The sequence below is a fragment of the Peromyscus maniculatus genome, chromosome 9 (assembly GCF_049852395.1).
Source record: "Peromyscus maniculatus bairdii isolate BWxNUB_F1_BW_parent chromosome 9, HU_Pman_BW_mat_3.1, whole genome shotgun sequence".
In the NCBI taxonomy this organism is placed as follows: domain Eukaryota; kingdom Metazoa; phylum Chordata; class Mammalia; order Rodentia; family Cricetidae; genus Peromyscus; species Peromyscus maniculatus.
The window spans coordinates 116,354,874-116,382,613 of NC_134860.1; the positions used below are offsets into that span (position 1 = coordinate 116,354,874).

At 41.7% G+C, this 27,740-nt stretch overlaps 1 protein-coding gene across 1 annotated transcript in view; it reads left to right on the plus strand.

The window, feature by feature from the left end:
* Dnajc3 (DnaJ heat shock protein family (Hsp40) member C3) overlaps positions 1 to 27,161 on the plus strand; it is a 40,817-nt gene extending 13,656 nt beyond the window's left edge. The window contains exons 2-12 of the mRNA XM_076545565.1: positions 1,245 to 1,355; positions 4,166 to 4,290; positions 6,638 to 6,712; positions 10,345 to 10,497; positions 12,856 to 13,037; positions 13,438 to 13,557; positions 15,797 to 15,902; positions 16,277 to 16,397; positions 24,067 to 24,199; positions 25,495 to 25,643; positions 26,985 to 27,161. Of these exons, the coding sequence (XP_076401680.1) occupies positions 1,245 to 1,355; positions 4,166 to 4,290; positions 6,638 to 6,712; positions 10,345 to 10,497; positions 12,856 to 13,037; positions 13,438 to 13,557; positions 15,797 to 15,902; positions 16,277 to 16,397; positions 24,067 to 24,199; positions 25,495 to 25,643; positions 26,985 to 27,142 (1,433 nt within the window). The 3' untranslated portion in view covers positions 27,143 to 27,161. The remainder of the gene's footprint in view (positions 1 to 1,244; positions 1,356 to 4,165; positions 4,291 to 6,637; positions 6,713 to 10,344; positions 10,498 to 12,855; positions 13,038 to 13,437; positions 13,558 to 15,796; positions 15,903 to 16,276; positions 16,398 to 24,066; positions 24,200 to 25,494; positions 25,644 to 26,984) is intronic.
* The last annotated feature ends 579 nt before the right edge of the window (positions 27,162 to 27,740 follow it).

Consider the following 27,740-nt stretch of genomic DNA (forward strand, 5'->3'; position numbering starts at 1 on the left):
ATAACTAGAGCAGTGCCTGGTATGTTGTAGGTGCTCAGTAAATACTTGGATGTCATAGCAGACTGTCTGATAGTCATTCATTAAGGTGAAGTTCTAGCTTAGTGAAGCAGTTCTTTTTAAAAAAAAATGTGTGGTGTGTGCCTGTGTTCATAAGTGTGCATGAACACGTGTGCAGGTGCACATGCATGTGTGGTGGGTGTCTGTATATATGTGTACTCATGTGTGGGCATGTGTGTTCATGTGCATGTGGGAGCCAGGTTAGTATCAGGTGTCTTCCTTAACCGTGCTTCTTCAGTTTTCATTTACTGAGGCTGAGTCTCCCTGAATCTAGAGCCTTCAGTTTGGTTTGCTAGCTGGCCATTGTGGTGATATTGTGTTCCCCAAAATATTGTGTACTCTAATAAACTTATCTCCGGTCAGAGAACAGAACAGCCACAATATTAAACATAGAGGTTAGGGAGTGGCAGCACACGCCTTTAATCCTAGCATTCCAGAGGCAGAAATCCTGTGGATCTCTGTGAGTTCAAGGCCATACTAGAATCAGCCAAGCATGGTGACTCATGCCTTTAATCCCAGGAAGTGATGGCAGGAAGCAGAAAGTTATGTAGGGTGTGAGGATGAGGAACTATAGCCTGGTCAAGCTTTTAGACTTTTGAGCAGCACAGTTCAGCGGAGAGGCATCCAGTCTGAGGAAACAGGATCAGCTGAGGAATTGGCAAGGGGAGGTGGCTGTGGCTTGTTCTGCTTCTCTGATCTTCCAGCGTTCACCCCAAGGTTTGTTTTTATTAATAAGACCTTTTAAGATCCGTGCTTCAGGCCATCTTGCCCTGAGGTGCTGTTTTTGCACGGGACGGCCATGCCCTCCTGGCATGTCTGGGTGCTGGGGATCCATATCTGGTCTTCATGCTTACATAACAAGCATCTTATCAACTGAGCCGTCTTCCCAGCTTTAACAAAGGAGTACTAATTGATTGTTCTGGATAACTTCACCCATCTTGTAATCTACTTCTCTTTTATTTAGGCTGCTTTTATTCTTTGGGTTGGTTAAATTGAATATAGGTATATTTTGGGAGCTTTTTATACTCTATAAAATGAGACTGTATTTTACTGTCATTTTCAGTTTCTGTGACTTTTCTCATTTTAGTAGATGACTGAGACAGATAAATGGTATCTTTAACTTTTTATTTATTAGGGTTAAATTTTGCTTCATGTAAAGTTAACTCATTATTCTCTGTTACTTTTAGGTGCTGAATGTGGAGTAAATGCAGATGTGGAGAAACATCTTGAATTGGGGAAGAAGTTACTTGCAGCTGGACAGCTGGCTGATGCTTTATCCCAGTTTCATGCTGCAGTAGGTTGGTATCCTAACCCTGACCACTCGCTCTCTCCCATTTTGGATAACACTTCAAGCATTATTACATGTTAAATAAACCATTGAACATATTTTCAGGATTCTGGGTGAGTTAGATTAATAAACACACAGCACATGAACGCATATGTATCTGACAGGAGAAGTAGCTGAGGAGGCTGGAGGGAAAGCTCAGTGGTTAAGAGCATGTACTCCTCGTCCACAGGACCTAAGGTCAATTCCCAGCACCCAGTCTGTTGGCTTAAACCACCCGACGCTCCAGCTCCAGGAGATCTGATACATCTGGCCTCAAGCACCTGTACTCACATGCGTGTACCTCCACAGACACACATGCACATGCGCGCGCACACACACACACACTCTTTAGAAGCAGATCTATAAAAAACATAGGTCACTAAGGCTTAGTCATATGTGTATTAAGAATAACTCAAGATTTTGTCATTCTGAGAAACTCCATTCTGCAGTGAGCAGTAGTAACCCCAGAGACTCATAGAGAGTAAGGAACTGTTGAATGCTCAGCTGTAAGTGGAACTCCCTTATCCAGCCCCTCAGGAGCTCAGCTCCCTCAAAGCTCAGGAATGTAAGGAAGATGCTGGAAAGAGTGTGAGAGGCAGGCGTGGAGGATTATTGGCATAAGACCTGTGCAAGGTCAGGCCTGTCAGCATCCTGTCATGGAGTGGGAGGTGAAGGAACTGTTCTCTCCACCTACAGGCAGATTACAGGGGGGAGCATCACGAGGTGCCCCGTCTTTCTGAGTATTGAGGGCCATTTAATGGTTGCTAGGGGAGGAGAGACATTTTCTTCAGTGCTGTTTCCCCTGGCTAAGGAGTCTGTTCTTCTCCTGTAAATAATCCCTTAGTCTATTCTCCTGTAAATAATCCCTTAGTCTATTCTCCTGTAAATAATCCTTTAGTCTATTTATTCTCCTGTAAATAATCCCTTACCTAAACCAGGACCCTATAAACAACCTTGTGAGACTCATTGGTCACCAAAACAAACAAACAAACAAACAAACAAACAAACAAACAAACAAACAAGAAAGACATGAATCTAGAAGAGGGACCATGAGGAGATGAGAGCTCAGTGGGGACAGGAAGTAAGAGGAACGAGTGAATGTTGTTGAATATAGTAAAAATTCAACATATCCGTGTGGGCAAATGTCATAATGAAAGCCACCATTGTGTTTAGTCAACATCCAGTGAAAACCAGAAGATTCTGGTAGAGACGTTGTCTGTCCTAGCAAACCTCACACAGTATGCAATGCTTTTCTTTGGCCAGGTTGTCGATGTAGTCATGACTCTGATGATTTCTCAGAGTGGAGATTTTCTGGTTCACTGATTCTTCATTATTGGTCAGATTCCAGCTCCCCTGTAGTGTTTCTTTCAGGTGACTTGTATCTTTCTGTACCATCAGCTGTCATTGTGATGTCTAAAGAAAAGAGGTGACAGAATGCATAGCTTCTGAGGACCTAATGCATGTCCTCATTCTCTCTTTGAGACAGAATCTCAGTATGCAGTCTTTGCTAGCCTAGAACTCACTAAGTGGACCAAACTGGCCTTGAACTCACAGAGCTCCTCCTGTCTCTGCCTTCTGAATGCTGGGATTAAACATGGTCTACAACCATGCCCAGCTCTACAGCATCTTCCTGTAAGTTACTGCCTACATTTTAACCTAGGTCTTTTGACACTGACTTTTTTGAGGTCCTCTTTTATTTATTTCTCATCTTGATTTGCAGTGCAGTGTGGTTTAGTTGACACCTGACAAGTAAAGAGGCTGTTTATTTTTCAATAAAATATAGTGTGTGATGTTGTGACAAGCTTTAAATGGGCTTTGGGTGTATGAAGTCAGGTCCTCATATTTGTGTGGCAGTGGTTTACCCACTGAACCACCTACCCCGCCGTAATTGCTAAGATGAAATGAAGGGAAGTAAGGTACCATGCAAGTGACCCCAGCGCTCTAAGCAAGGTGGCTCTTTTCATTTCCATGTTGAACCCTTGTCATCTGATGCTCTGAGGGCATAGGTAGAAGCAGACTCTGTTTCAACTTCTGTACTTACCCAACATACCATACTTTTTTGACTTCCGTCTACCCATAGGTATAGCGACTTCTTCCTATTGAGTAGTCCTAAAGGTTCTCTTTGGGTTTGAGTTCGGTTCAGTTGAATTCTGACACTGTATGCTTAGATGTAGCAACCTAAAAACTCATAGGTTTGGAGCAAAACTAGTGCCCACTTTAGATGCCAGTCTGAAGTCCCAGATCTACCAGGTATAAATCAGGGGTCCCATGAACCTCTTCTTAAGTTCAGTTAGTTTGCTAGAACGGCCCTAAGAATTTCAGGAAGCATCTTTCCTGGGTTAGGATAGAGAACAACATTGCAGAGCATACAGATGAACATCCAGAGTGTGTGTGTGGGGGGGGGGGGGGGAGGTGCACAGGGCCAGGCGAGGACGGGGAGCTTTTGTGTTCTTTCTGGGTGTACCACCCTTCAGGAACTGCCCTGTGTCCCACTGACCTGAGCACAGGGTCACTCGACTGTGTACCAAGCTCTTAATGCCATTGACTGATTGATCAATTGATTGATTGATTGATTGTTTTCTCAGAGAGGCTGTGTAACCCTGGCTTGACTTGAATTCGCTATATAGACTAGGCTGTCCTAAAACTCAGCCTGCCTCTGCCTCCCAAGTGCTGGGATTAAAGTTGCACACTACCATGCCTATTTTGTAAACTATACTTTTCTCAGTTGACTTCATCAAAAATAAATTACAGAGAGCTAATCTTCATTACTTTAATTTTCAGATGGTGACCCTGATAACTATATTGCATACTACAGGAGAGCTACTGTCTTCTTAGCGATGGGAAAATCCAAAGCAGCACTGCCTGATTTAACTAAAGTGATTGAATTGAAGATGGATTTCACTGCAGTAAGTGTACCTAACTTGCTCAATGGAGAGCTTAAGGGAAATGGGAAGAGACAATCTTTCCTGTAGTGAGTATTAGCACCGTAGGCGTTACTAGAGGACATGGACACTGCCCCATGTGGAGTGGCAAACGAGAAATTCAGACTTCGCACACTTGCTCTTCCTAGTGGCTCATAACTCTAGTTCCAGCCAGTGGGGAGGTGGGAGAGTCCCTTGAGCTCAAGGTCCTGAGGTCTGCCATAGCCAGATTTTGTCTCAGTAACAACGGCAATAACAGCAGAGTTCTTGGAATTAGCAGTCTGTATGGAGGCTGGGCATGGCTGTGTATGCCATGTAATCCCAGTACATGGTAGGTAGAGGTCTGTGGGAGGCAGAGGCATGCGTATGTCTGAGTTCAAGGATAGCCTAGTCTACATAATGAGTTCCAGGATAGTCAGGGCTCTGTAGAGGGCCCGCCTCAGCAAAACCCAAAGAAGGTTTGTGTGGAAGAGTAACAGATGGGAGATTAGGTGGTGGTTTTTAGAAGCCCGACAGTATTAGCTCTGTGGTTTAGAAAGATGAATCTGTGAAGGATGGAGTGTAGGACACGATGTGAGAGGCCTGAGGCTGAAAGGACAGGATCTCTGCAGACTGACAGCCTTTCCACTTCAGTTTGGGCAGGAGGAGTGAAGAGGGTGGCCCATTTGGAGGGTGGGGGGTGTGGAGGGCACTCAGTGTTGATGTGCTGCTCCCTGGAGTCAGTCCAAGCTTCGGAGGTACAGAAGCTTACAGTCTCCTAGCCTCAAGACCGCCACTAGTCACTTTAGGGCGGCCACAGGTTGGACGGGGATTCCTTTGGGGGTGCATTAGTTTTATCAATGTGACATCATAGCTAACATAAACGACTTCAGAGATTCATTTTAACTCACGGTTTCAGAGCTTTCAGGATTCAGTGCCCGGTCCTGGGCTCCGTGATTGTGGGCCTGTGATGAATTAGGCTCCCCGAGCAGTGGGAGCCTGTGGCCAAGGAGTACTTGGTTCATGGCAAACAGGAAGCAGAGAAGACTGTAGATTAGCCAGGATAAGATATGGTCCCCAACCCGAGGATACACCCCTTGTACCCTGCTTCCTTTAGGTAGGCCCCACCTCCTCCCAGAATGGCAGCACCAACTGAGGATCACATATTCAACACATGAACCTGTGTGGAATATTTCACATTTAAGACTGTCATCAGCAGAATGCATATCTGGGCCATTCAGATTAACTAACTAGCTAACTAACTAATTAATTAATTAATTAATTTTGTAATCGTTATTTATAACTTGCTATATTCCCCTGAGGATTTGAGCCTATTGACTAGCTATGTAGTGTACATTTGATTTGAAATATTGCTGTATTATTATTTTAAGATGGAATTTCCAACTGTTACATTTTTGTTGACTTTATTACTTGACACAGCTGAGTACAACCTTTCACAAAGGGTGAGTAACTCATTTTCTTAGCTTTAGCTAGCTGAAATGGTCTTAATCATCCTTTTTGTGTGTATTGATGTATTTAATAGAGGATTAGGGAAATTTTATGTTCTGTAAAAGTAACACATAAATCAAGTGGAATGTCAGTGTGGTTTCTGTGTTTTAGAAGACATTAGTCATCAGAGAGAGAGGAATGCATTGAAGAGCTAGGACCATACGTATTAGAGGAAGGACATCAGATGTGAAGGAGGAAGAGACACTGTTGTTGTGGTTATAGTAAATATTTACACTAAAGAGTTAATGAAACAAACCGACTTCTGGAGCCTTGATATTCTCACTGCAACTGCTAGTGGGAAGAAGGATGGTGTCAGAAAGGATTTTCTAAAATTAATATACAGCCTGGAAAGTTACTCGAGGTAGAGCCCCTGTATCACTAGCCTTGTGGGTCTCTGTGTTTGATACCCAGCACATTTAAAACAAAGGTACATAATTATGTACCATACAGTTCACATTTTGAAGTATTCAGTGAGTCTCAGTATATTTTCAGCTTGTACAGTCATTAACCATTGTCTAGTTCCAGAACATTCTTACCACTTTCAAAAGGAACCTTATATCTTAAACAAACAAAAACCTCCCTCCCCCCCCCCCCCCCAAAAAAAAAACACCTAAAAACAAGCCTTGCTTATGACTTTGGGTTGAGCAAAATATGTTTTTAGAGAAAATATACTTTAATAAAAATTGTATACATTCTGAAGCTATAGGAATTGTCTCAGTGCTAAGTCAAACAAACAATGGAAAAATGAATTAGTAACTTGATTACCTTTTTAGTTGTATTCTTGGTATTTAAAGAAAATTTAGCAATCCCCAGTCCTCAGGATAGCCCCTCTTTTTCCTCCTAGGCGAGATTACAGAGAGGCCACTTACTGCTCAAACAAGGAAAACTGGATGAAGCAGAAGATGATTTTAAGAAAGTGGTAAGTACCTAGCTCCAAGAGGATATTACTGAGAGACACACAGTTTATTTCTCTTTGTAATAAGGTGTTTAATAGTAATTTTATAGCTAAAAAAGAAAAAAAATGTATATATAGGAATCATAGTTCTGGCATCCAAGAATCATATTAACAGTTAGAAGATAAAAGGTAGAAGATAAAATACACATAATTAATATATGTCTTTATTCATTTATAGGCTCACTTAGTTTAACTTAGCCTACATGAGAATCTTGAAATGTCAGCTGAAACATGCTTCACAGTCTCTAAGTTGAAGCTTCTTGAATACTTTGCACTTGTGACTCTGACTCAATAGCTTTTTACATAATCCTGGGTATATGTGTACATAAAATAGGCATACAAACAAATATCTACTGATAGTGAGTCATGGAATTTATTTTAAAACAGTTCTGTGGTGTCTATATCATTTTACCATTTATTCAAGAGGAAGGCAGATTTGTACACTTTGTGGTGGACGTGCTTGCTTCCTTTTACATAAAGAATGAACTCGTGGGCCTGAGAAGATGGTTCATATGGGTAAAGTGCTTGTTGTTTAAGTACAAGGACCTAGCACCCCTGTAAAAGCTGGGCATGACATCGTACATGATCTCAGAGCTGGGAGAGCGGAGAAAGGCTAATCTTAGGACCTGCTGGCCAGCCAGTCTACATAGCATGTAGTCAATGTTTCCATCCAGTTTTCCTGCAAATAACATGGTTTCATTCTTTATGACCGAGTAATACTCCATTGTGTAAATATACCATTTATTTTTAATCTGTTTATCTATTGATGAGTATCTGTGCTGACTCTATTGGCCTTTGTGAATAGTGTCATAGCAGACATGGGTATGTAGGTATCTCTGTATGTTGACTTCTTGTCCTTCAAATATATACTCAGGTAGTATAGCTGGATCATATGTAGGTCTATATTTTTAGCCTTTGGAAGACCTCTATACTATTTTCCACAGTGGCTGTACTAATTTTCATTCTTATCAACAGTATATAAGGAAAACCTGCATTTTGATTGTGGTAAAAATTAGATATTTGGTAAATAACTGTCAATTGCAATTTAATTTTAAAATCAAGTATAAATCTTTGGTGGATTATTTATTTACTTATTTTATTTACTCTCCATTAGTACTGACCAAGAGCATATGTATCAATTGAAAGGAACTCAAACTTATGAAAATGACAATGAACATCATAGTGGGGACATCCCAGGGTTACACTAATAACAAGTTGTTTCTGTGTCTGGGTTGTGAATAGAGCTGCAGTGAACATTATAGTGTAGGTAACTTTACAAAGGGATGATTTCACTTCCGTACTATCCAGGGAGATGACTGGTCATATAGTAGTTGTATTTCTAACTGTGTTCAAAACCTACATACTGTTTCCTAAAATTACATTTCTGCCAGTAGGGTTCCTTTTCTGTGTACCACAGACACCCCACTTTCTGCTTGCTGGGTTTTCTCTCTCTGACTGTAACAAAATACAAGGGGTAACTTAAAAGAAGAGTGGCTTGTTTTGTCTCATACTTCCAGAAGTTTCAGGCCATGGCATTTGTCCCCTGCCCTTGCCTCTGCTGTGATGTAGTCCATCGTGGTGGGAGAGGCCTGTGTAGGAAACAGGTGTCTTACAGTCCTGCCTTGCAGTGTGCGTCCAGTGACCTAAAATATGCCCTTACCTCTTAAGATTTCCAGGACTTGAGTATCAAGCTAAGGATTAATCAAAAGTCCCTTTAACATATGGGCCTTTGTGTGGAGGGCATGAGTGGTACGCACAGATAAGTATTGGAGAAATCAAATGTTAATCACTCAGGGTTGTCTCCTTAATGGAAGAAATGAATACCTGTTTTCTACCCAGAAATTTGGCAATGGATGTTGTTAAGTACCTGGTGACCTTTGCTATCTGTAGAACCAGACCTCACCCAAATCACCCAGAATGTTGTCCCAAGACCTTCATCTTTAGCTTTGCTTCTCAGTCAACAGAACAAACGCATCCTTAGGGGAGATGTCACATGTACTTTATACCTGCTTTTTAGTGTCTCAGTCAGAGACCACACCAGATCCTAGGCTCTTAAGCCCTAGGACCCATCTTTATGGTAGAAGTCACATGTACTTTGCAAAAAGCTTTATTCTGTATATGGAATTGGGATAATTGTTACCAAGAAACATTTCCTCAGAATTGTACCTTATTTAACTATGTCTAAAATAAACTGACCTGGTGTCAGACTCCAGAAGTTTGAACCAGCTCTGTGTTGGGCTGAACAGTTTTCCTTCCTCCTCTCTGCAGATTGTTTCACTGTAGGCCGTGACGCTTGCAGGCCCTCCCCCCCTCAACCTTTGGGGTAACATTCTAGATCCCAACCCCTCCCTGCAGTGTGTTCCTAGTCTGTGTAAGGTGGTAGGCACCTCTCCCTGGTGATAGTGGGGTGGGATGTGTTTCTGTGCCTGCTTGCGCTTTCTTCGTTTCCAGGTGCTCTGCCTGTGTGTTTGTAGGGTTCTTGTTTTGAGTTCTCTAAGTTACTGATTTAACGTGGGTAAACTTATCTGAGAATATGGCTTATACCTGCTCCCCAGTATGTCTCTTGTCTTTTTCTTTGTGTGCGCATAACCTAAAAATTCAGATTATGCAGATAAGCCTGTGGGACTCCAGTCAGTCGTAACTTCATTCTGGGTCAGATTTAGGTACTTTAATTGCTGTAACTAACTTTAATAGAGAATGTCCACATTTTAAAGTTGGCTGATGTGTAAATCAAGGGGAAAGGAATTTCTTCTGAAAGTAGGTATTACATCTTTTGTAACCTGTCCTCATTGTGTATTTAGTTGTTTCCAGTGCTGGGGAGTTGGAGAAAAGAATTTTATCACTGAGCTCCTGCTCCCCTCAGGTGAATTTGTATTTGTAGCAGAGCAGTCACAAAAGGGTGAGGAATGTGATTCGGTGGTAGAGCACATGCCCAGCATGAGGGAGGCCCTGGGTTTAATGCCCAGCACTGAAAGCAACTTGCACCTTAATAATGCCTGCCGATAGTTAACTCGGGATGCTTGCCATACCCAGACATGTGTTACTCTCTTCGTTGTCAAAGAAAAGGCACACAGCATGTAGAAAAGCAGATAATTCAGGATTTGGGGAGTCACTTGTGCATTTAGACTTTATTTTAAAGTCATCATAAAAGCGCTGATGAGATGGCTCAGTGGGTGGAGCCACATGGTGTCAAGCCTGACCAAGTTCAGTCCCGGGAACCCAGATGCTGGAACGAGAGCATGGACTTGGGTCTGCATTTGTACTGTGACGTGCAGGCCACCACAAACATAATACATAAATAGTGTTAAAATCAAGTAGTCATAGAAAATGGATGAGATAGTCATAACTTTGTCACTGAGAAATAGCAAACCTCGTATCCATGTTATTCCTTTGTTTGTTACCTGCTGCTGTATAATGAACAACCCAAAGTACGCAACCCTTTGTATTATCTCAGTTTATGGGGTTAGACATTTGGACATGGTGTGACTGATTCTTCTGGGCAGTAGCTGTGCTATGGTATTTAGAATGATCAGATTTTTGTGTATATTAGAGGTACTGGATTTAAGACATTAAAAGTTTATTTTGTTGTTTTGTAGCTCAAATCTAATCCAAGTGAAAATGAAGAGAAGGAAGCCCAGTCTCAGCTTGTAAAATCTGATGAGATGCAGCGTTTACGCTCACAAGCGCTTGATGCTTTCCAAAGTGCCCACTACACTGCTGCTATAACCTTCCTTGATAAGATTTTAGAGGTAAGTCTCTTAAACCTTGTAGCTGAGGCATCTGGCACTGCTTTTGGAATAAGACTTGTTTATATACTGCCTGGTCCTTGGGCTTTTAGCTCTTCAGGACTGGCCATGTACATTTGCAGATGAACTTTTTAGTAAAAAGGTAGGTATGCTGTCAAGTGAGAGTTCCATTTTGTGTTGTGTTTTTTTGACACAGAATCTGTCTGTGCAGCTCTGGCTGACCTGGAGCTCTCTATGCAGACCAGGCTGGCCTCAAATTCACAGAGATCTGCATTACTCTGCTTGCCAAGGGTTGAGATTAAAGGTGTGCACCACTACGCCTCACCGAGAATTACATATTTTTACCACTGCTTGCTTTACCCTTTCATTGATTTTTAATTTTGGAGAATACTATGCTAGATAATGGGTAAAAGATGAATTACTCAGCAGGGCGGTGGTGGCGCACACCTTTAATCCCAGCACGCTGGAGGCAGAGCCAGGTGGATCTCTGTGAGTTCGAGGCCAGCCTGGGCTACAGAGTGAGTTCCAGGAAAGGTGCAAAATTACAACAGAGAAACCATGTCTCCAAAAACAAAACAAAAAGATGGATTACTCAAAGAGAAAGGAAAGATGGTGTTTGGAAATGCTTAAAATGAGAAGCTTCTAGAAGAGACAGCAGAGAAAGAGTGCTAGGATACAGAGGATTCCAATAAGTGTTAAGTTTAAGGGTCTCCTTGCCTCAGGAGGATTTAATAGCAGATGATTTCAGAAGAAAGCCTAAGTAGAAATATATTTACCTATAATTTTATAATTTATAATATAATTATCAATATAATTACCATTTTCATAGCTCTTTGACTTAATATTGGCAATAAATATATGATATATAGAAAATAGGCATTAATTTGGTAATTAAAAAATTATTAATAGTGTGTGTGTGTGTGTGTGTGTGTGTGTATGATGATGATGTGTGTATGTGTGGTTGTGTGTACTATGATACACTTACAGAGGCCAGAGATTAATTCTGTGGAGTCAGCTCTCTTCCACATTTATGTGGGTTCTGTGAATTAAACTCAAGTCACTAGGTTTGTATGCAAACATCTTTACCCACTAAAACATCTTGCCAGCCCTTATTTGATAATTTTATAGAGGAAATCTTATAATATGGCACAGAGGAGTTCTTGCTTTACTAAATTATTTTATTGATACTTTGTTAAGGAAACAGAACTATAATTTTCACTTTCTTGCTGCTAGACTGTCCATTTGGGCCTATCTTACTATCAGTATTTAATTTATATTTAATATTGATTTCAATTTCCTCATATATATATATATATACATACATATATATGAAAAGTTGAGAAAAACATAACGTACAGGCTCTCTTGGTGAGCTTTTGTATCTGTTTGGAAGAATCTACTGTGTTTAGTGAGTGTAATGGACTTCTCATCAAACATGAATGATGAAGTCTTCCATGTTATTTATTTATTTTTTTTCTTTTGAAGTCTTCCATGTTATTTATTTTTTCTTTTTTAAAATGAGGATTTAATATCAAGGAAGCAAGGATGTAACAGTTTACAAAAAATAATTAAGTTAGTAATCAATGTAGTGTGGGTATTTTGCTAATTGAGAACCAATGTTTTAGGCGCAGTTGGTAGAGCTTTTGCCCAGCATTCATTCATACAGCCTTGGGTTTGACACCTGGTACAGTATTAACTGGGCATGGTGATAAACACCTGAAATCTCTACACTCAGGAAGTAGGGCTGCAGGAGGATCAAGAGTTCAAAGTCATCCTGAGCTAATGGTATTGGAGGCCAGCTTGGTATATACATGATATCCTGTCTTGAAAACAAACAAACAAACAAAAAAACAAAGTAAGAATTACAAAAAAGAACCTAGATTTTCATTCTTATAGAAATTATAACTGTTTGAGTAAAAAGAATCTGATTGTTGAATATTCTCTCCAAATGTTTGAGTGGGAATAGCCCTCTACTAGTAAATGCCATAGGTTTGATTTTTTTTTCTTTTTTTTTTTTTTTTTGATAAAGGGCTTCATTGTGTATCTTAAGCTGGGCTGGAACTCAATGTGCAAATATTTTTGTATATTCAGAGTTTTAAAGTTCTATAATTTCTATAATCTGGTGAAGAAAAAGCCCCCTTTTGTTGTGTATGTATCTCCTCCCTCAGAATTTTAAGGCACACTCAAGAAATTATCACATTCTATTTGTCACATCAGGATTTTAAACACTATTTATAAAAAACTGACTTTAATCACATTAATTGAGGGTGTTTGATGTTTGTAAATATGGATGAAATGTGTGGGATGCAAGAATCAATGTATATACTTTGTTTCTTAAAGTCTAGTTCTTTTGTTTCTCAAGGTTTGTGTTTGGGATGCAGAATTACGTGAACTTCGAGCTGAGTGTTTTATAAAGGAAGGAGAACCTAGGAAAGCCATCAGTGACTTAAAGGCTGCTTCAAAGTTGAGGAATGATAACACGGAGGCATTTTACAAAATCAGCACACTCTACTATCAACTAGGAGACCATGAGTTATCCCTCAGGTCAGTTCCTGTGACATTCATATCTAATCTTTCTACAATGTTCATATTATGTTAATAGGAATAAGATTTTTAAAAAATATCCATTCAAGTAAATTATCTTATTCCTAATGTATTATATAAATTCTGCAGCTTATTTTCAAGAACTAGTCTTACTAAAATAAATGAGAATGCTGTTTTACTTACCAAAACAAAGTAGAGTGTTTAATGTATAACTTCATGCCATTTGAATTGTTGTGTTTATGATGTAATGTCATACATAAATGTGTATAGCAAATGATGAAGTCAGCATGTTTTTATCGTTACAAAAATACATTAGTGGTGATTTCTCTACTTAATGCAGAGAAGTAGTCAATGATTATTTTGACTTGGAGTATTTCTCTTTTTAAATTTACATGAGCAGTGAAGTCCGTGAATGTCTGAAGCTTGACCAGGATCACAAAAGATGTTTTGCCCACTATAAACAAGTGAAGAAGCTTAATAAGCTGATTGAGTCAGCTGAAGAGCTGATCAGAGATGGCAGGTAAGAGCCCTTCCTTATGTAGCAGGTGAAGGTCTAGAGCGCACTGAGCCTTGGCATCACTACCAGGATTATATGTTGTTGAAGCAGGCAAAATTGCTGTATGCTCCCATGGCCCCAACTAAGAGTTATCCGTCTGGTGGGTTGACTTGTCCAACACTAGCTGTCTGTCATCTGCTGTAGACTCCCATGGCCCTCAGCACAAAATATAAGCAGTAGTGACTGCACAGTGTCCTTACTAGCCGCTGTATGCTATTTCAGGATTTTCTTATTTTGTGTATCAGGCACTGGACTAGATACTGAGAGTACAAAAGGTGACCACTGGTTTTAGCCTTCAAAGGTTTATAGCTCAATGTGGGAGGTCACTGTAAGTGCTAGTGTATCGAGTTGTTAGCAGAGATCTCGAGTGGAGAGAGTGGAGCATCACGGGAGAAGCAAAGAAGAGCCCTTCGTCCAGCAGCCTACAGCAGCGAAGGCCATGAATTCTCATCTGGAAACAGGAGTCGCTTGGCTTGGGCTGTGTGTGCATACTGGGGTGTGGGGTGACAGGCTGGGGAGGGAGAGAAGACTTGGCAGAGAGTACCGTGGAGTGTGAGGTCCACGCTGGGCTCCTACTCACCCCTCTGACACACACTGCTTTACCCAGTTTCCTGCAGTGACTTGCAGACTAACATCTTAGAGTGCCGTAATCAAGATGGGGATGAATTCCATCCCCACACAAGTACCTCTTGTGTTGCCCCGTCACAGCTACAGCTACTTCCCTGCCCCTCACCTTCCTTAGATCCTGACGACCATGAGTCTTTGTTTCTGTGGTTTTGTCCTTCCAAGAGTATTGAAGAGATGGAAACAAAACTATGCTTTTGAGATTAGCCTTATCCTCCTTTAGCAAAGTTCTCTGGATTTTATCTAGCTTGTTGTGTCAATATTTCGTATTTATTGGTTAATGTTTTCCATGGGATTAATAGCACTATGATTTATGTAGCTGTTCGGTCACTGAAGCTCACGCACTGAATAATGTTGCTTCCATGTGTGATCTTTAGAGCTGGGGCTACAGCTCAGTCATAGAGGAACTGACGTCTGCAAGGCCCTGGGTTTGATCTCAGTGCTGTCCCCGTGCCCCCAGTACACACACACACACACACACACACACACACACACACACACACACACACACAAGCCTTTTGTGAACTTTTTCTCGGGAGACATGAAAAGGTGTTTGCCAGGGACAGAACACTCCAGTCAGTATGGTAAACTAGTAAGTTTATTGGGTCTCCAGGCACAAGAATGACCCTAAAGCAGCTCCGTCTGTGGTTTTGCCTCAGTGTGGATGATGAGTTCCTCAAAGCTGCATAGAGTCTCTTCATTTACCTCTTAACTTTCAACCCCCTACAGGCCCTAGCCACATGCTTTAAATTGTTAGTTCTGGTGATATTTCATTTGTGCTGAAATGTGATTTTATTTATATGTTAATAAATAAAGTTGCCTAGGGGTCAGAGCTAATAGCAAGCCATAGCAGAAGTCTGGCAGTGGTAGCACACGCCCTTAATCCTGATCACATGACAGGCAGATCTCTGTGTGTTCAAGGATACTACCAGCATGGAGACACACGCCTTTAATCTCAATACCAACCATAGAAGACCTGGAGGTCAGTATAGATGGGCAGTGATGAGGAGGTCATGTGGTTGGGTTTACAACCAATGAGAAGGCAGAACAGAAAGTCAATAAAAAGCACAAACACACAGGAAGGAGGTCTCTTGGGGAGAGGTAGGACAGCAGCGGCAGTGAAGGGTAAGGTTTTTAATCTCAGCTCTTAGCTATTGCTCTGACCTCTTGGCTTTTAACTCTGTATTTGGCTCTGTGTCTCTTATTTAACAAGACGGTTACATCTACAGTTACTCTGTTCATTTGTGTGTACAGACAAGTGCATGTCCTGGAGGGTATGCATGGCTCTCTCCACCATGTGAGTCTTAGGGATTAAACTCAGGTCATCAGTCTTGCTGACAAACACCTTTACCTGCTGAGTCACCTGGCCACCTCCACCCACCCCAGCCCCCTGCCACATGCTTTAAAGACTGTCTCTGGATTGAACAGGTCATTTGGATTAAAGTTAGAGGAACTGAATTTGAAGGCAGATGTTGTGCTCATTCTGCTGTTTATTAAGCAATACATAGTGAAAGGAGAGGGTCGTTTCTACAGCTTTGGAAATAGTTTCACTGTTACTCTCGGATTGCTTATTTCATAGATACACAGATGCAACCAGCAAATATGAATCTGTCATGAAGACAGAGCCCAGTGTTGCTGAGTACACAATCCGCTCCAAAGAAAGGATCTGTCATTGCTTCTCTAAGGTAACAGTGGGCTTGTTCCTAGATATGTGAGTACTTCGCGGGGGGGGGGGGGGGGGGGGGGGGGGACGGGGGAACGGGGAACGGCGGGGGGGGGGGGGGACGGGGACGACACACAGCCAGCTTTAACTTACTTAGGATTCTTTTCCATTCCATTCACTGTGTGCTCACACTCACTGAGCCCGTTCACTGTGTTGTGTGCACACACTCACTGAGCCCGCTCACTGTGTGCTCACACTCACTGAGCCATCTCTCTGGCCCCTGATGTTTATTTATTTTTATTCTTTGGTACTTAGGACTGAACTCAGGAACTTGTGCATGACAGGCAAGCACTTGACCACCCCACCCATATTTTCTGTTCTTCCATTGACTTGCAGGATGAGAAGCCTGTTGAAGCCATTAGAATATGTTCTGAGGTTTTACAGATGGAACCCGACAATGTGAATGCTCTGAAAGATCGAGCAGAGGCCTATTTAATAGAAGAAATGTATGATGAAGGTAAATCTTAGAGGAATTTGGCGCTATCTAAAGGTTAAATTGTATGAAATCAACACATGTTCAGTTGCATTTTATTTTGAACACAATTATCTGCAAATGACTAAGAATTTGAAAAATTGGTAGTTATTCTTCCTTAGTGGACCATAACAGGTATAGCATCTGAGGAAAGAGTTCTGTGAAACTGAGTGGAATATAACCCAGTTCTAGTAGTCAGTTCAGTTAGGAGAGACAAAGTTAGAAAATTAGAGATTTCCAGTCATTGTTCATTTATTTTTCCAGACATGTCTATTACGTATATGACTCTCTTAGGCATATAAGTATACAGTATGTGTATACACCAAATGTAGGTGTAACTGTCTTATTAAATAAGAAACAGAGCCAATTCAGAGATGAAAGCCAAGAGTTCAGAGCAATAGCTAAGAGCTGAGATTAAAAACCTTACCCTTCACTGCCACTGCTGTCCTACCTCTCCACAAGAGACCTACTTCCTGTGTGTTTGTGCTTTTTATTGACTTTCCATTCTGCCTTCTCATTGGTTTTAAACCCAACCACATGACCTCCTCGTCACTGGCCGTCTATACAGACCTCCAGGTCTTCTATGGTTGGTATTGAGATTAAAGGCGTGTTTCTCCATGCTGGTTGTATCCTTGAACACACAGATCTGCCTAGCTCTGCCTCCCAAGAGTTGGGATTAAAGGCATGCACCACCACCAACGCCAGGCTCTGCTATGGCTTGTTATTAGCTCTGACCCCTAGGTAACTTTATTTATTAACATACAAATAAAATCACATTTCAGTAAAAATAAAATATCACCATATTTCCCCTTTTCTATTTTAATAAAAAGAAAAAAGAAAAAAGGTTATAACTAACATAAAAACTATATACAAAAGTACAATAACTATATACAATGTATACAAGTAATAAATACCTAAACAATGTCTAGTCCATTTGTATTTGACAAATTCAGAGAAAATAATTCCATTATCTATCCTATTTTGGTAAATCCAAAATATGCAAAAAGATGTTACGAGGACCTTCAAAAGGCAGTGCTGGAACACACACAGTAGTATATTTAATGAAAGGTGCAATTCATTACATGTATTTTTTAAACACATTTTTGATAGTACTTTATGAACATTTAAATAGGGATTTTTGCTGATTTTTTAATTTATTTGATGACTTCACGTGGGTTTTAATCAGAATCATCCGCCATTCTCCTCTCTGGAGTCTGTCTAGAATCTTCCTTTCCAACACATCCCCCACCCCCTCATTTCATATCATTTTAATTTTTATTTTTAATAGCACATTGACTTTAAGGTTGCTTGTATCAGCATGCGGATATGCCTGGGTGTGTGGCTACAGACCTGAAAACAAATGACTCTCCTCCAGATGCCACCAGTGGTCAATGGCTCCTCATCAAGGGGGAGGGGGAGGGGCTTGTGAGCCTTTCTCTAGTCCATGCTGGAGTGCTCACTGCCTTGATTTTGTGTTGGTCACTGTGCTGCTCTTGAGTTGGTGAGTGCAACAGCTATGTCCTGTTCAGGAGACATCATTTTCTGGTATTCCTCCCCAGCCTCTGGAGGAGGGGGGACAACAGATGTCCAGTTTTAAGGCTGAGCACTTAACCGTCACTTATTTTCAATTTCAATTAGTTATGAATCTTCATTAACCCTGACCTATAAAAAGCAGCATCCCTGACCAAGGTTAGGAGCATCATTCATCTATAGGTGTAAACAAATATTCAGAAGGCAGTTCAACATGTCCATTCAGCAAAACAATCCTTTGTGTGCTATTGTTTTTCATATTACATGTAATTTCTTTTCCAATTATGTTTTTATTTGAGTTGCTAGATCATAGGTTCCCATGTAGCTTCTTCATATGTTCCTTTTTGGGTCACCTTAAGTTTCTTTGCTAGAGCCTGTGACTTCCCTAGCAATGGGCTTTTGACCAGGTTTACAATCCCAGGCATGAATTCCCTCCTGTGAACCAGTCAGAGTGATTGTTTTCCTCCATAGTATTCACACCACTATTGTACCATTGAGTGCATGCGTGGCTCATCAGTACTGCAACGTGTGGAGTCCAGTTGGGTGAGACAACTGACAACTGTTTTCTCCTGGTGGCTAGTAAAGCACCTTCAGGCACTATGAAAGCCAACAGGGAGAAGTTTCCAGGTTGGTTCCAGTTTTGATTTCCAGTATTTGGGATCTTTAGGAGTGGGGTCCTAATCTTCAGGTTCTAGTGGGTAACCAAGGGATGGCAGTAGCTTATATTGTTTTGGGGGTCTCCCTGACCAACAACCTAGAAGAGGTTGCATTTGTATGCATGTGTAAAGGCTATTGGGGGCTGGGAAGCCTTTTTTTAAAGAAGTTTTTTTAAAATTCACTTTACATACCAACCACAGATCCCCTCTCATCCCTCCTCCTGCCCCTCCAGCCTCACCCACCCATTCCATCCTCTGAAAGGGTAAGGCCTCCTATGGGGAGTCAGCAAAGCCTGGTACATTCAGTTGGGGCAGGACCAAGCCCCCCCTCCCCACAACAAGGCTGAGCAAGGTGTCCCATCATAGGTAATGGGCTCCAAAAAGCCAGCTCATGCCTGATCCCACTGCCAGGGGCCTCTCAAACAGACCAGCTACACACTCTCTCCCATATGCAGAGGGCCGAGTCCAGTCCCAGGCAGGTTCCATAGTTCATGAGTTCCTACGAGCTTGGTTCAGTTGTCTCTGTAGGTTTCTCCATCATGATCTTGGACCCCCCGCCCCCTTGCTGATAGAATCCCTTTTCTTCTCTTCAACTGGACTCCCAGAGCTCAGCCTGGTACTTCGTTGTGGATCTCTGTGTCTGCTTCTATCAGTTACTGGATGAAGGCTCTATGATGACAGTTAGGGTATTCACCAATCTGATCACTCGGGTAGGCCAGCTCAGGCACCCTCTCCACTATTGCTAGTAGTCTAAATTGGGGTCATCCTGTGGATTCCTGGAATTTCCCTAGCAACAGGTTTTTCCTTAACTACATAATATCTCTGGTAAGCCTTAACAGTGGCAATGGTCTGTGCTTCACTATTTGCACAGACATCCTGCATATGGTTAAATGACTTTTCTGTATATTCCTGCTTTCTGCCTTTCTGAACTGCTCTATACCCAGGAAGTCACATGCTGCCAGCCCTGCTCACTCCTTTGCCTCTTCCCTGTGCTACCCAAAGGGGCAAATGGCAAATCTTGTACACTTTAGGTTCAGCATTTAAGGGAGCATGTCATGGATGTCATGAGAGACATGTACATATTGGTGAAATTATTAAGGCCACTCCACGTAGTTAAAAGGAGATTTATTTAATGGTGTAACTTACAAATTAAGGGATAGGTAGGTCACAGGGTCTAGGGAAGGTGTATCACAGTTCAGTGGTGTTCTCTGGAGCTCTGCTCGGTCCACCTCCACCATTCAGCATCCTGGAACAGAGAGAGCGCTCGCCCATCCAGATCTCGGGTCTCCAGGCACTTCCCTTGGCTCCGCCTTGTAGGCGTGACAGTTGCCGAAGTCTCAATGGGGGTTGGAACTTCCAGATCAAAGCTGGAATGGCTACCCACTACATCTCCCCCTTTTTGTCTAAATAAGAAGGTTCTAAACTAATACAAGACTATATACAAAGGAATGGCTATCAAATATTATCCAGGAATAATGAGGGATGATGACCTAGATAAGATGGAACTACAACCAATGCAAACAATATCAAACAAGAAACACATACTAAAATCCAGAGAAGTATAGAGCATAGGTAAATGGCATGTTACAAAGATCATTCCAAAAGGTGTCCTATCCTAAAGTAATATGTTCTATCTAAGATATTGTGTTTGTGTGTGTGTGTGTGTGTGTGTGTGTGTGTGTGTGTGTGTGTGTGTGTGCTGTAACTATAACTGCTAGTCTTCAATCCCATCAAAGACCTGAGAAGGAATGTAATGGTACCTGAGAACTGGTAGATGGATGCAAGCAACTTTTGGGAATCTTGCAAGAGTAGACCGAGACAGCTGGCAGCGTGGACAGTCACCTAATGTTTCTCAGCATTGTTGGTGCATTCAAATTGGCTACAGGCCTAGAGTATCTGACAGACCATTTCAGAAGCAGGAATTCTGAAAGACCATCTTACCCTATGTTGGCAGAGTACAGTGGTCGCTTTCCTTGTGTCCCGCTTGTCCAGAAAGGACAGCATTGCATTCGTACTGTCAGCCGTCGAGGCAAGGGCAGTTCTTTGCCCAGTAGGCCATTTTGTGCCAAATGGAAATGTCTTAGAAGCCCAACATTCTCTTGGGATCAAATTGGTGCAGCCAGGAGCAATTGTGTCTCACGTCAACAGAATTCTAAGTTATTTCAATGCCATATTCTCTAGGTCTATGAAGTGTTTGAAGATTACCTGTCCATCTGACCTATGTATCTGTAAATCTGGATAACCTAACTAACGTAACTATAGAGATGACAAGCATAGGTGACTATAAATCTATAAGTCTTATCTACTGAAATAACTTAAGGACTAAGGCTTCACGTAAACAAGGTAAACAGTCTATAAGCAAATGTATGGTAAAGACTGATGACTTCAAAATTGTGACAATGCACAAGATACTTATAACAGAGGTAGGAATATATAGTGAACAGAGAGAGAGCGCTTGCCCATCCAGATCTCGGGTCTCCAGGCGCTTTCCCTTGGTGTCCTACCTTGTAGGCGTGACAGTTGCCGAAGTCTCAGTGGGGGTTGGAACTTCCAGATCCAAGCTGGAATGGCTGCCCACTACATGTACATGAATATTTTGCTGGTCTTTCCCCCTTCTGTTCTTTACCTCTGCTCCCCGTCCCCACAGATAAATTGTTTTCTACTATCTATGTCTGCTTTAGATTTTCTGGGGTTTTTTACAACATGTAAAGGATGTTGCTTTAGGGTTAGCCCATATTCATGGAAGTGTGGTGCTGGCATTTTCTGTGATCCTTTGCTCTGGTGCTATTTGCTTTCTCTTATCTTGGATTTGTGTATGGTGTCAGTAACTTTTTAGCAGCCCTTGTAATTGTTTTGCTGAAAATTCATCGTGTGGGATCCCACTACCTATTTTCTTGTATGCTGTCTAGGAAGAGACCACGTATTCCTTTATGGGTCACCTATATGCTGGCCTGTTGGTAACCTTGTTCAAAGATTTCTAAGGTTCCATGTTTTGAGCACAGGCTCATAGAGGTATAGGGTGAAAGCTGGTAACACCCACCAGAACAGTGGTTCTCAACCTGTGGATTATGACCTCTTTGTAAGTCCAATGACCCTTTCACTGGGGTCACATCAGATACCTTGCATACCAAATATTTATATTATGATCCATAACAGTAGCAAAATTAGTTATGAAATAGCAACAAAAAATTTTATGGTTAGGGGTCACCACAACATAAGGAACTGTATTAAAGGGTCATACCTAGGAAGGTTGAGAACCACTGCTCTCGAAGGTCTTTATAACAATCAGGTATTCATGGTGGATTACCTCAGTGGTAGCTGGGAAGTGCTTCAACTCTGTCTGTGCTTTGGTACTTGTTAATAGGTTGGTGTTGAGGGTCACTTGCCAGCTGTGTGTCTTTCAATCCTTTTCTCCTGGTGATCCCAGGGCAGGCCTTAAGTTTGTAGGACCTGTTCTCTGGAGGAAATACCCTACGTTCCTGCCAGAGTCAGCAGCACTTGACTCTTGAAGATAGGACGAGCTTCAGAGTGTGATGGGCTGTCCTTTCCTTTTGTGTTTTCAGGTCTGTTGTAGCCATCACAAGTGCCTTTGTGCTCTGCTCTGGCTTTCTTGGTTCCGGCAGCCACACTGGGGCCTTCCACATGCATGTTTCATTCATAGAGGTTAATGGGCCCCTGTGAGGTGAATGCTGTAACCAGTTGCTCCACGTAAAGGCTGAGTGCTTTCCCAGCTTTTGTCTTCTTACTGACTATTCTGATAGTTGCCTTAAACTTTATTTTCTAGCTTGCCAAACAAAAAGTCCAAGGCTACACTAATGGCTTCTAAGCCTGTTGGGACCTTCCAGTGTAGGTGATTGTGCATCTCTCCACTTCGGCTTATTTTTTGTTAAGAATCTGCTTGTTGTTTCTTTTCTAGAAATTTGCCAACATTTCTATCTTTGCAGCTCTGTGATGGTCATTTTTTATTTTTGTCACTGTGCTGGGAAGAGGGCAAACAAACTGGACTAATAATGTCTGTCATTTTGATCAGTTTGTTAGCACTGTTCCTTAAGAATGTGAGAGGGTGGAGTAAGGATCAGTGGTAGAGCAGTTGTCTAGCATGCTCAGACCCTGGGTTTAATATCACCTACCATATCCATACACACAAGAAAAAAATGTCTGGGTGAAATTTTGTTTATGTTGAGGTTAGAAAATTAATTGCTCATAGTAAATCTAGAATCATAATATTTCTGTCTTTTTTTTTTTTCATGGCTATTCATTTATGACTGAGGTAGACTTGTATTATTTAATTCCCAGGGTGTGGAATCTAAGGAAATGGACCAAAAATTACTTAGCTACTATATGTTTTCAGAAGTATTTTACGTTCTAATTAGTTTCTACTTGCAATCATATGAATATAGGAAACAGTAATTCTATACTTTTTATAATAAGAAAAACATGCATACTATAACTTAGTAAATATGATATAAAAGACTTGGCAGTTGGGGCTGGTGAGATGGCTCAGTGGTTAAAGGTGCCTGTTGCCAAGCCTGACAGCTTAATTAACTCCAGACTTGGTAGAACATATTGGACTCTGTGTGTATTTTAGCTCAGGAGCTAAGATGTACTCCAGTGAGGAGAAAATGCCACGCACCAAATTCTGGAGGAAACTTTTTAGATTCTGAATCTTTTTTTCCTATAACCTGACACAAGTCAAACTTATTCTGTAACTGGGCCTCTAGAGACCCAGCACCCAGGGCGATTGTTGAAGTCTAGTCACTGTTCAGTCATACCCAGATTTCTGACTTCCAGGCCTTGTGAGCCTGTTACCAAGGAATGTTCCTGAAATCCAGCATTCCAAACCCAGCCATGAATAATCTTCATCAGCAGGACTTTCAAAGGATGGATCTCAGGCTTGCTACACTAATTCATTTTGCATATTAGATACCTAAATACTCTAAAATAAAACATGTGTTGTAGATTTCCTCCAGACTTTTCATACTAGGTCTTTATGTATTTTGGATTTGGTTAACGCTGCAGTCACATTGGCAGTACTGAGCTGATGGTTCCGCCAGCTCCCTCTGTACCCTTTGCTTCTTCCAAACTATCAAACATAGATGCTAATGCTGATTTTCTTTTCCAGTATTTTACTTCCTTTGCTATGCAGTGGTCATTTATGTCTTAGTGGTGTTAAGATTGTTTTGTATAATATTAAAATACCTTGAAGGAGGTGTGGGAGATAATGTGAGAGGATGGATAAGTAAACCAACCACGGTGAGTTCTGTTGAACAGGAGTGAGAGCTTCAGCCTTTATTATGAATTATGTTTGAACAAAATTATGGAAGTGGTACCATTTAGGCTCTTAGAAGCAACAGTGAGTGAAGGGGCTGTTACCCTTCATGAGGACTTGGGACCAAGTTGTTAGAATACATAAAGGCACTGAATCGTAATTCCCCCCTAACAGCATTTTCCTAAACATATTTTGACAGCCATTCAGGATTATGAAGCTGCTCAGGAACACAATGAAAATGATCAGCAGATTCGGGAAGGTTTAGAGAAAGCCCAGCGGTTACTGAAACAGTCACAGAAACGAGATTATTATAAAATCTTGGGAGTAAAAAGGTGAATTATTGAAGTTTGCCTGTGCTATTTAATCAACTGCTTTAAAGCTAATTGTATCTCCTTTTGTCTTAACCTGGTTCACTCCATTTACTCATGTTATTTCAGTCATATATTATTCTAACAGCCTTTAACATCATAAACTGTGTTCGGTATTTTGCAGGCCAATTTGTTTTATAAAGACCATTAACAGAGATGTTGATGATGAAGGCATAAATAGGTCCTAGGCCTAGACTTTTTGGGAAGGATTAAGAAAGTAGAGTTTCACTTTATTTCCACTGGGGTAGGAGGAAAGAAAAGAAAGCCTTTCCCTGAGCCTGAGGTTAAAGTTGTACAGGCTGGAAAGATGGCTCTGTGGTTAAGAGCACTAGATCTCAGCACCCACATGATGGCTCACAACCATCTCTAACTCCAGTTCTGACCTCCTTTGCTTTCTGTCATTACACACACACATGATGGTCATACATTCAAGCAAACACTCATACACAAAAATAAATCCTAAAAATGTCTAAAAAAAGACTCATTTTCTCTGACCATGTAGACTGTCAGCTTCTGTTCCAAAGATTAAAGCTTTGGTCTTACTAGTATTAAGTAAACTCAGCCTAAAGGGGTTTACAGAGATTTTTGTATGTGTATGTTTTATTTTTATTGATTGACAGACTCTCACTGTGTAGCCCTGGCTAGCCTGAAGACAATATATACACCTAGCTGGCCTTAAACTCACAGAGATCTGTCTGCCTCTGCCTCTAGAGTACTGCTGGGATTAAAGGTGAGCGCTACCATCCTGATGGGAGAATATCTTTTTAATGGCCAGAAAGAATTAAATCATGGTAGTGTGGAAATTCAGCAAGGGACAGTTGTGAAGACCTGTACTGTATTCTGAGGTACTTACTGAGCAAGCTTCTGGAGAGGCCTGGAATCAGCTCAGTGTTAGTGGGTTTGCCGTGCCTTCAGTAGGTTCAGTTCCCAGGGTTTGCTCCCCCACCCCCATGGCTCAAAAGGAAAGAAAAACAAAGTAGACTGCCATACAAAGAACAGATGTTAAATCTTGACTCTCTGGAGTCTCGAGGAACACAGCTGTATGTCATCAAGTGACACTCTCCTGTATCCTTACACACCCAGAGCTTACAGTATTTGTCTGGAGTGCTGTGATAAGCCTCTACCACTGAGTGTTCGAAGAGGACTACCAACACAGCTCTTCTGATTTCTTTCTTTCTTTCCTTTTTTTTTTTTTTTTTTAAATGAAACCAAGTTAGGGCCTTTATGACAGTTGCTAAGTAATTTTCTTTATCCTTCAGAAATGCCAAAAAACAAGAAATCATTAAAGCATACCGCAAGTTAGCACTTCAGTGGCATCCAGATAATTTCCAGAATGAAGAAGAAAAGAAAAAAGCAGAGAAGAAGTTTATTGACATAGCAGCTGCCAAAGAAGTCCTCTCCGACCCAGGTACCTCCTGCCCCGTGTCCTGCTGCTGCTGCTGCTCTGGGGAGAGGGAAGTCGGTGACTTAGTAGCTGCCGTTCCTTTCCCACCCCAGCAGGGGCAGAGTGGGTAGAGCAGGGCGGGTGAGGGAGGACTGTGGTGGGTTGTCAGTCCTGCACTGTCACCAGTTTCTTCCCACCTGAGTCTGGGGACCCGACCCGCAGGTAAATGGTCAGTGCTATACCAGTGTGTAGTGAAAGAATACTGACTGGGGAATCCTTTCTCCCCACTTGAACAAGTTCCTGTCATTTCTTAGCACAACACTGAGCATATCACACCTATCTCTTAGACCCCTGCTAGCCTCCTCGCTCAGTGATGGATGATTCTTGGTACCAAATTCCCAGATGTCTCAGCTGGGTGCGGAAACCAGTGTGTCGAGCTGGCTATGAAAAGACGAGAGGAGAGGAGATCTCTAGCTCTGCTTGTTGTGCCCATGGGCGTTAGCAGCTCTCTCGCCCTAAGTCACAGAAACAGATGTGCTGGTTGAGATGTGTGTGTGTGTGTGTGTGTGTGTGTGTGTGTGTGTGTGTGTGTGTGTGTGAGAGAGAGAGAGAGAGAGAGAGAGAGAGAGAGAGAGAGAGAGAGAGAGAGAGAGAGAGAGAGAGAGAGAGAATCTAGTCTGGAAAGTAAGAGGACAGGCTCAGAATGTGTACACACTGCTTTTTGTGCCTTTCTGTATGTGTAGGGATGAGTGTTCTAATTTGAGCAGGAAGGTTCAACAAAGAGGAAACCTTTTTGCCCCTTGAGCAAATCTTTTTTGTGCATCCATTTGTACTACATAATTGAAATAGTCCTTTGTCTTAAATCATTTGTAGTCTAGTAAGGAAGACAGGTGCACTTCGTTACTGAACACAGTAGGTACAGTTGACCTGTTCTGTTATTGAATGCAGAGTGCTTCACTCTCCCTCAAATGTGGTATAATGGGTGGGCCAGAGTCCGGGCTCTTGAGGGATTTGGTGGTGTTAGGGAGCCCCCTCATCCTTGCCTGTTTCTCATTGGGTTCTCCATGTATCTGCATTACATTCTGGGAGGAAAATGAGCCTTATGGAGTGTTGTGTGTCACCTGTTGGGCAAAGTAGCTCCTTCGATGCTTTATGGAGGAGACTCAATGAGGTTCTTGCCTGATGGACTTCATTTGAGGGAGGAGAGTAGTGACAAGCTGTTTTATAAAGAGCATGACTCTGGGAGTTCTCTTTGCAGTCATTTTCTTCAGGATGGTGATGGCAAAGTATGGATTCGGGTATCAAAGCCTCGTATCTATACCTTAGGTTAATATGTGGGTCTTAATTTGCTGGTTTCTTTTCTAGAAATGAGAAAGAAGTTTGATGATGGAGAAGATCCTCTTGATGCAGAGAGTCAGCAAGGAGGTGGTGGCAGCCCCTTCCACAGAAGTTGGAACTCATGGCAAGGGTTCAATCCCTTCAGCTCAGGCGGACCGTTTAGATTTAAATTCCACTTCAATTAAACCAGCTCTTTTACTGCTCCTCTTCTTTATTACTATTATTTTTTTAATATTAAAAACAAAGAAACTTTGTTTGGAATTCGAATGGAAACAAAACAAAACTTTTAGTTTGTCGGTGACCAAAGAGTTGTTTTAAGGAAAAAAGCTGTTCTTACTGTAGACTTGATGCCTGCCAAGGTGGGGGGCAAGGAATCATACTTCTGACAAAGCAGCCTGTACTCATTCATCTTGTGACTGCCTGGGGAAGTGCTTTGAGGCTTTTACCCTGTGGAGGTTTTAAATAGCATTAAATATAGATATTCAACCCAGAGCAGACAGACTCTCTACAGCCTTGCATAGAAACCGTGAGGAGGAGCTGTAATCTTCAGGAGAATGGATTGTGTCTCAGTATTCTTGAGAGAATATGAACAACTGAGCTGTATTTTCTTAGGGACAGTTACGCTTAGATTTTGGTCAGTCCAGTCACTTGCAAGTATTTACTCCTGTACCAGTGTCATCATGGCTGTCACTGCAGGAAGGGTGGAGACCATCCTTTAGGAACATACTCTCACGTAGTGGTGGTATGTCCAGGTGTTGAATGGGATGAAGTTGAGCATATATT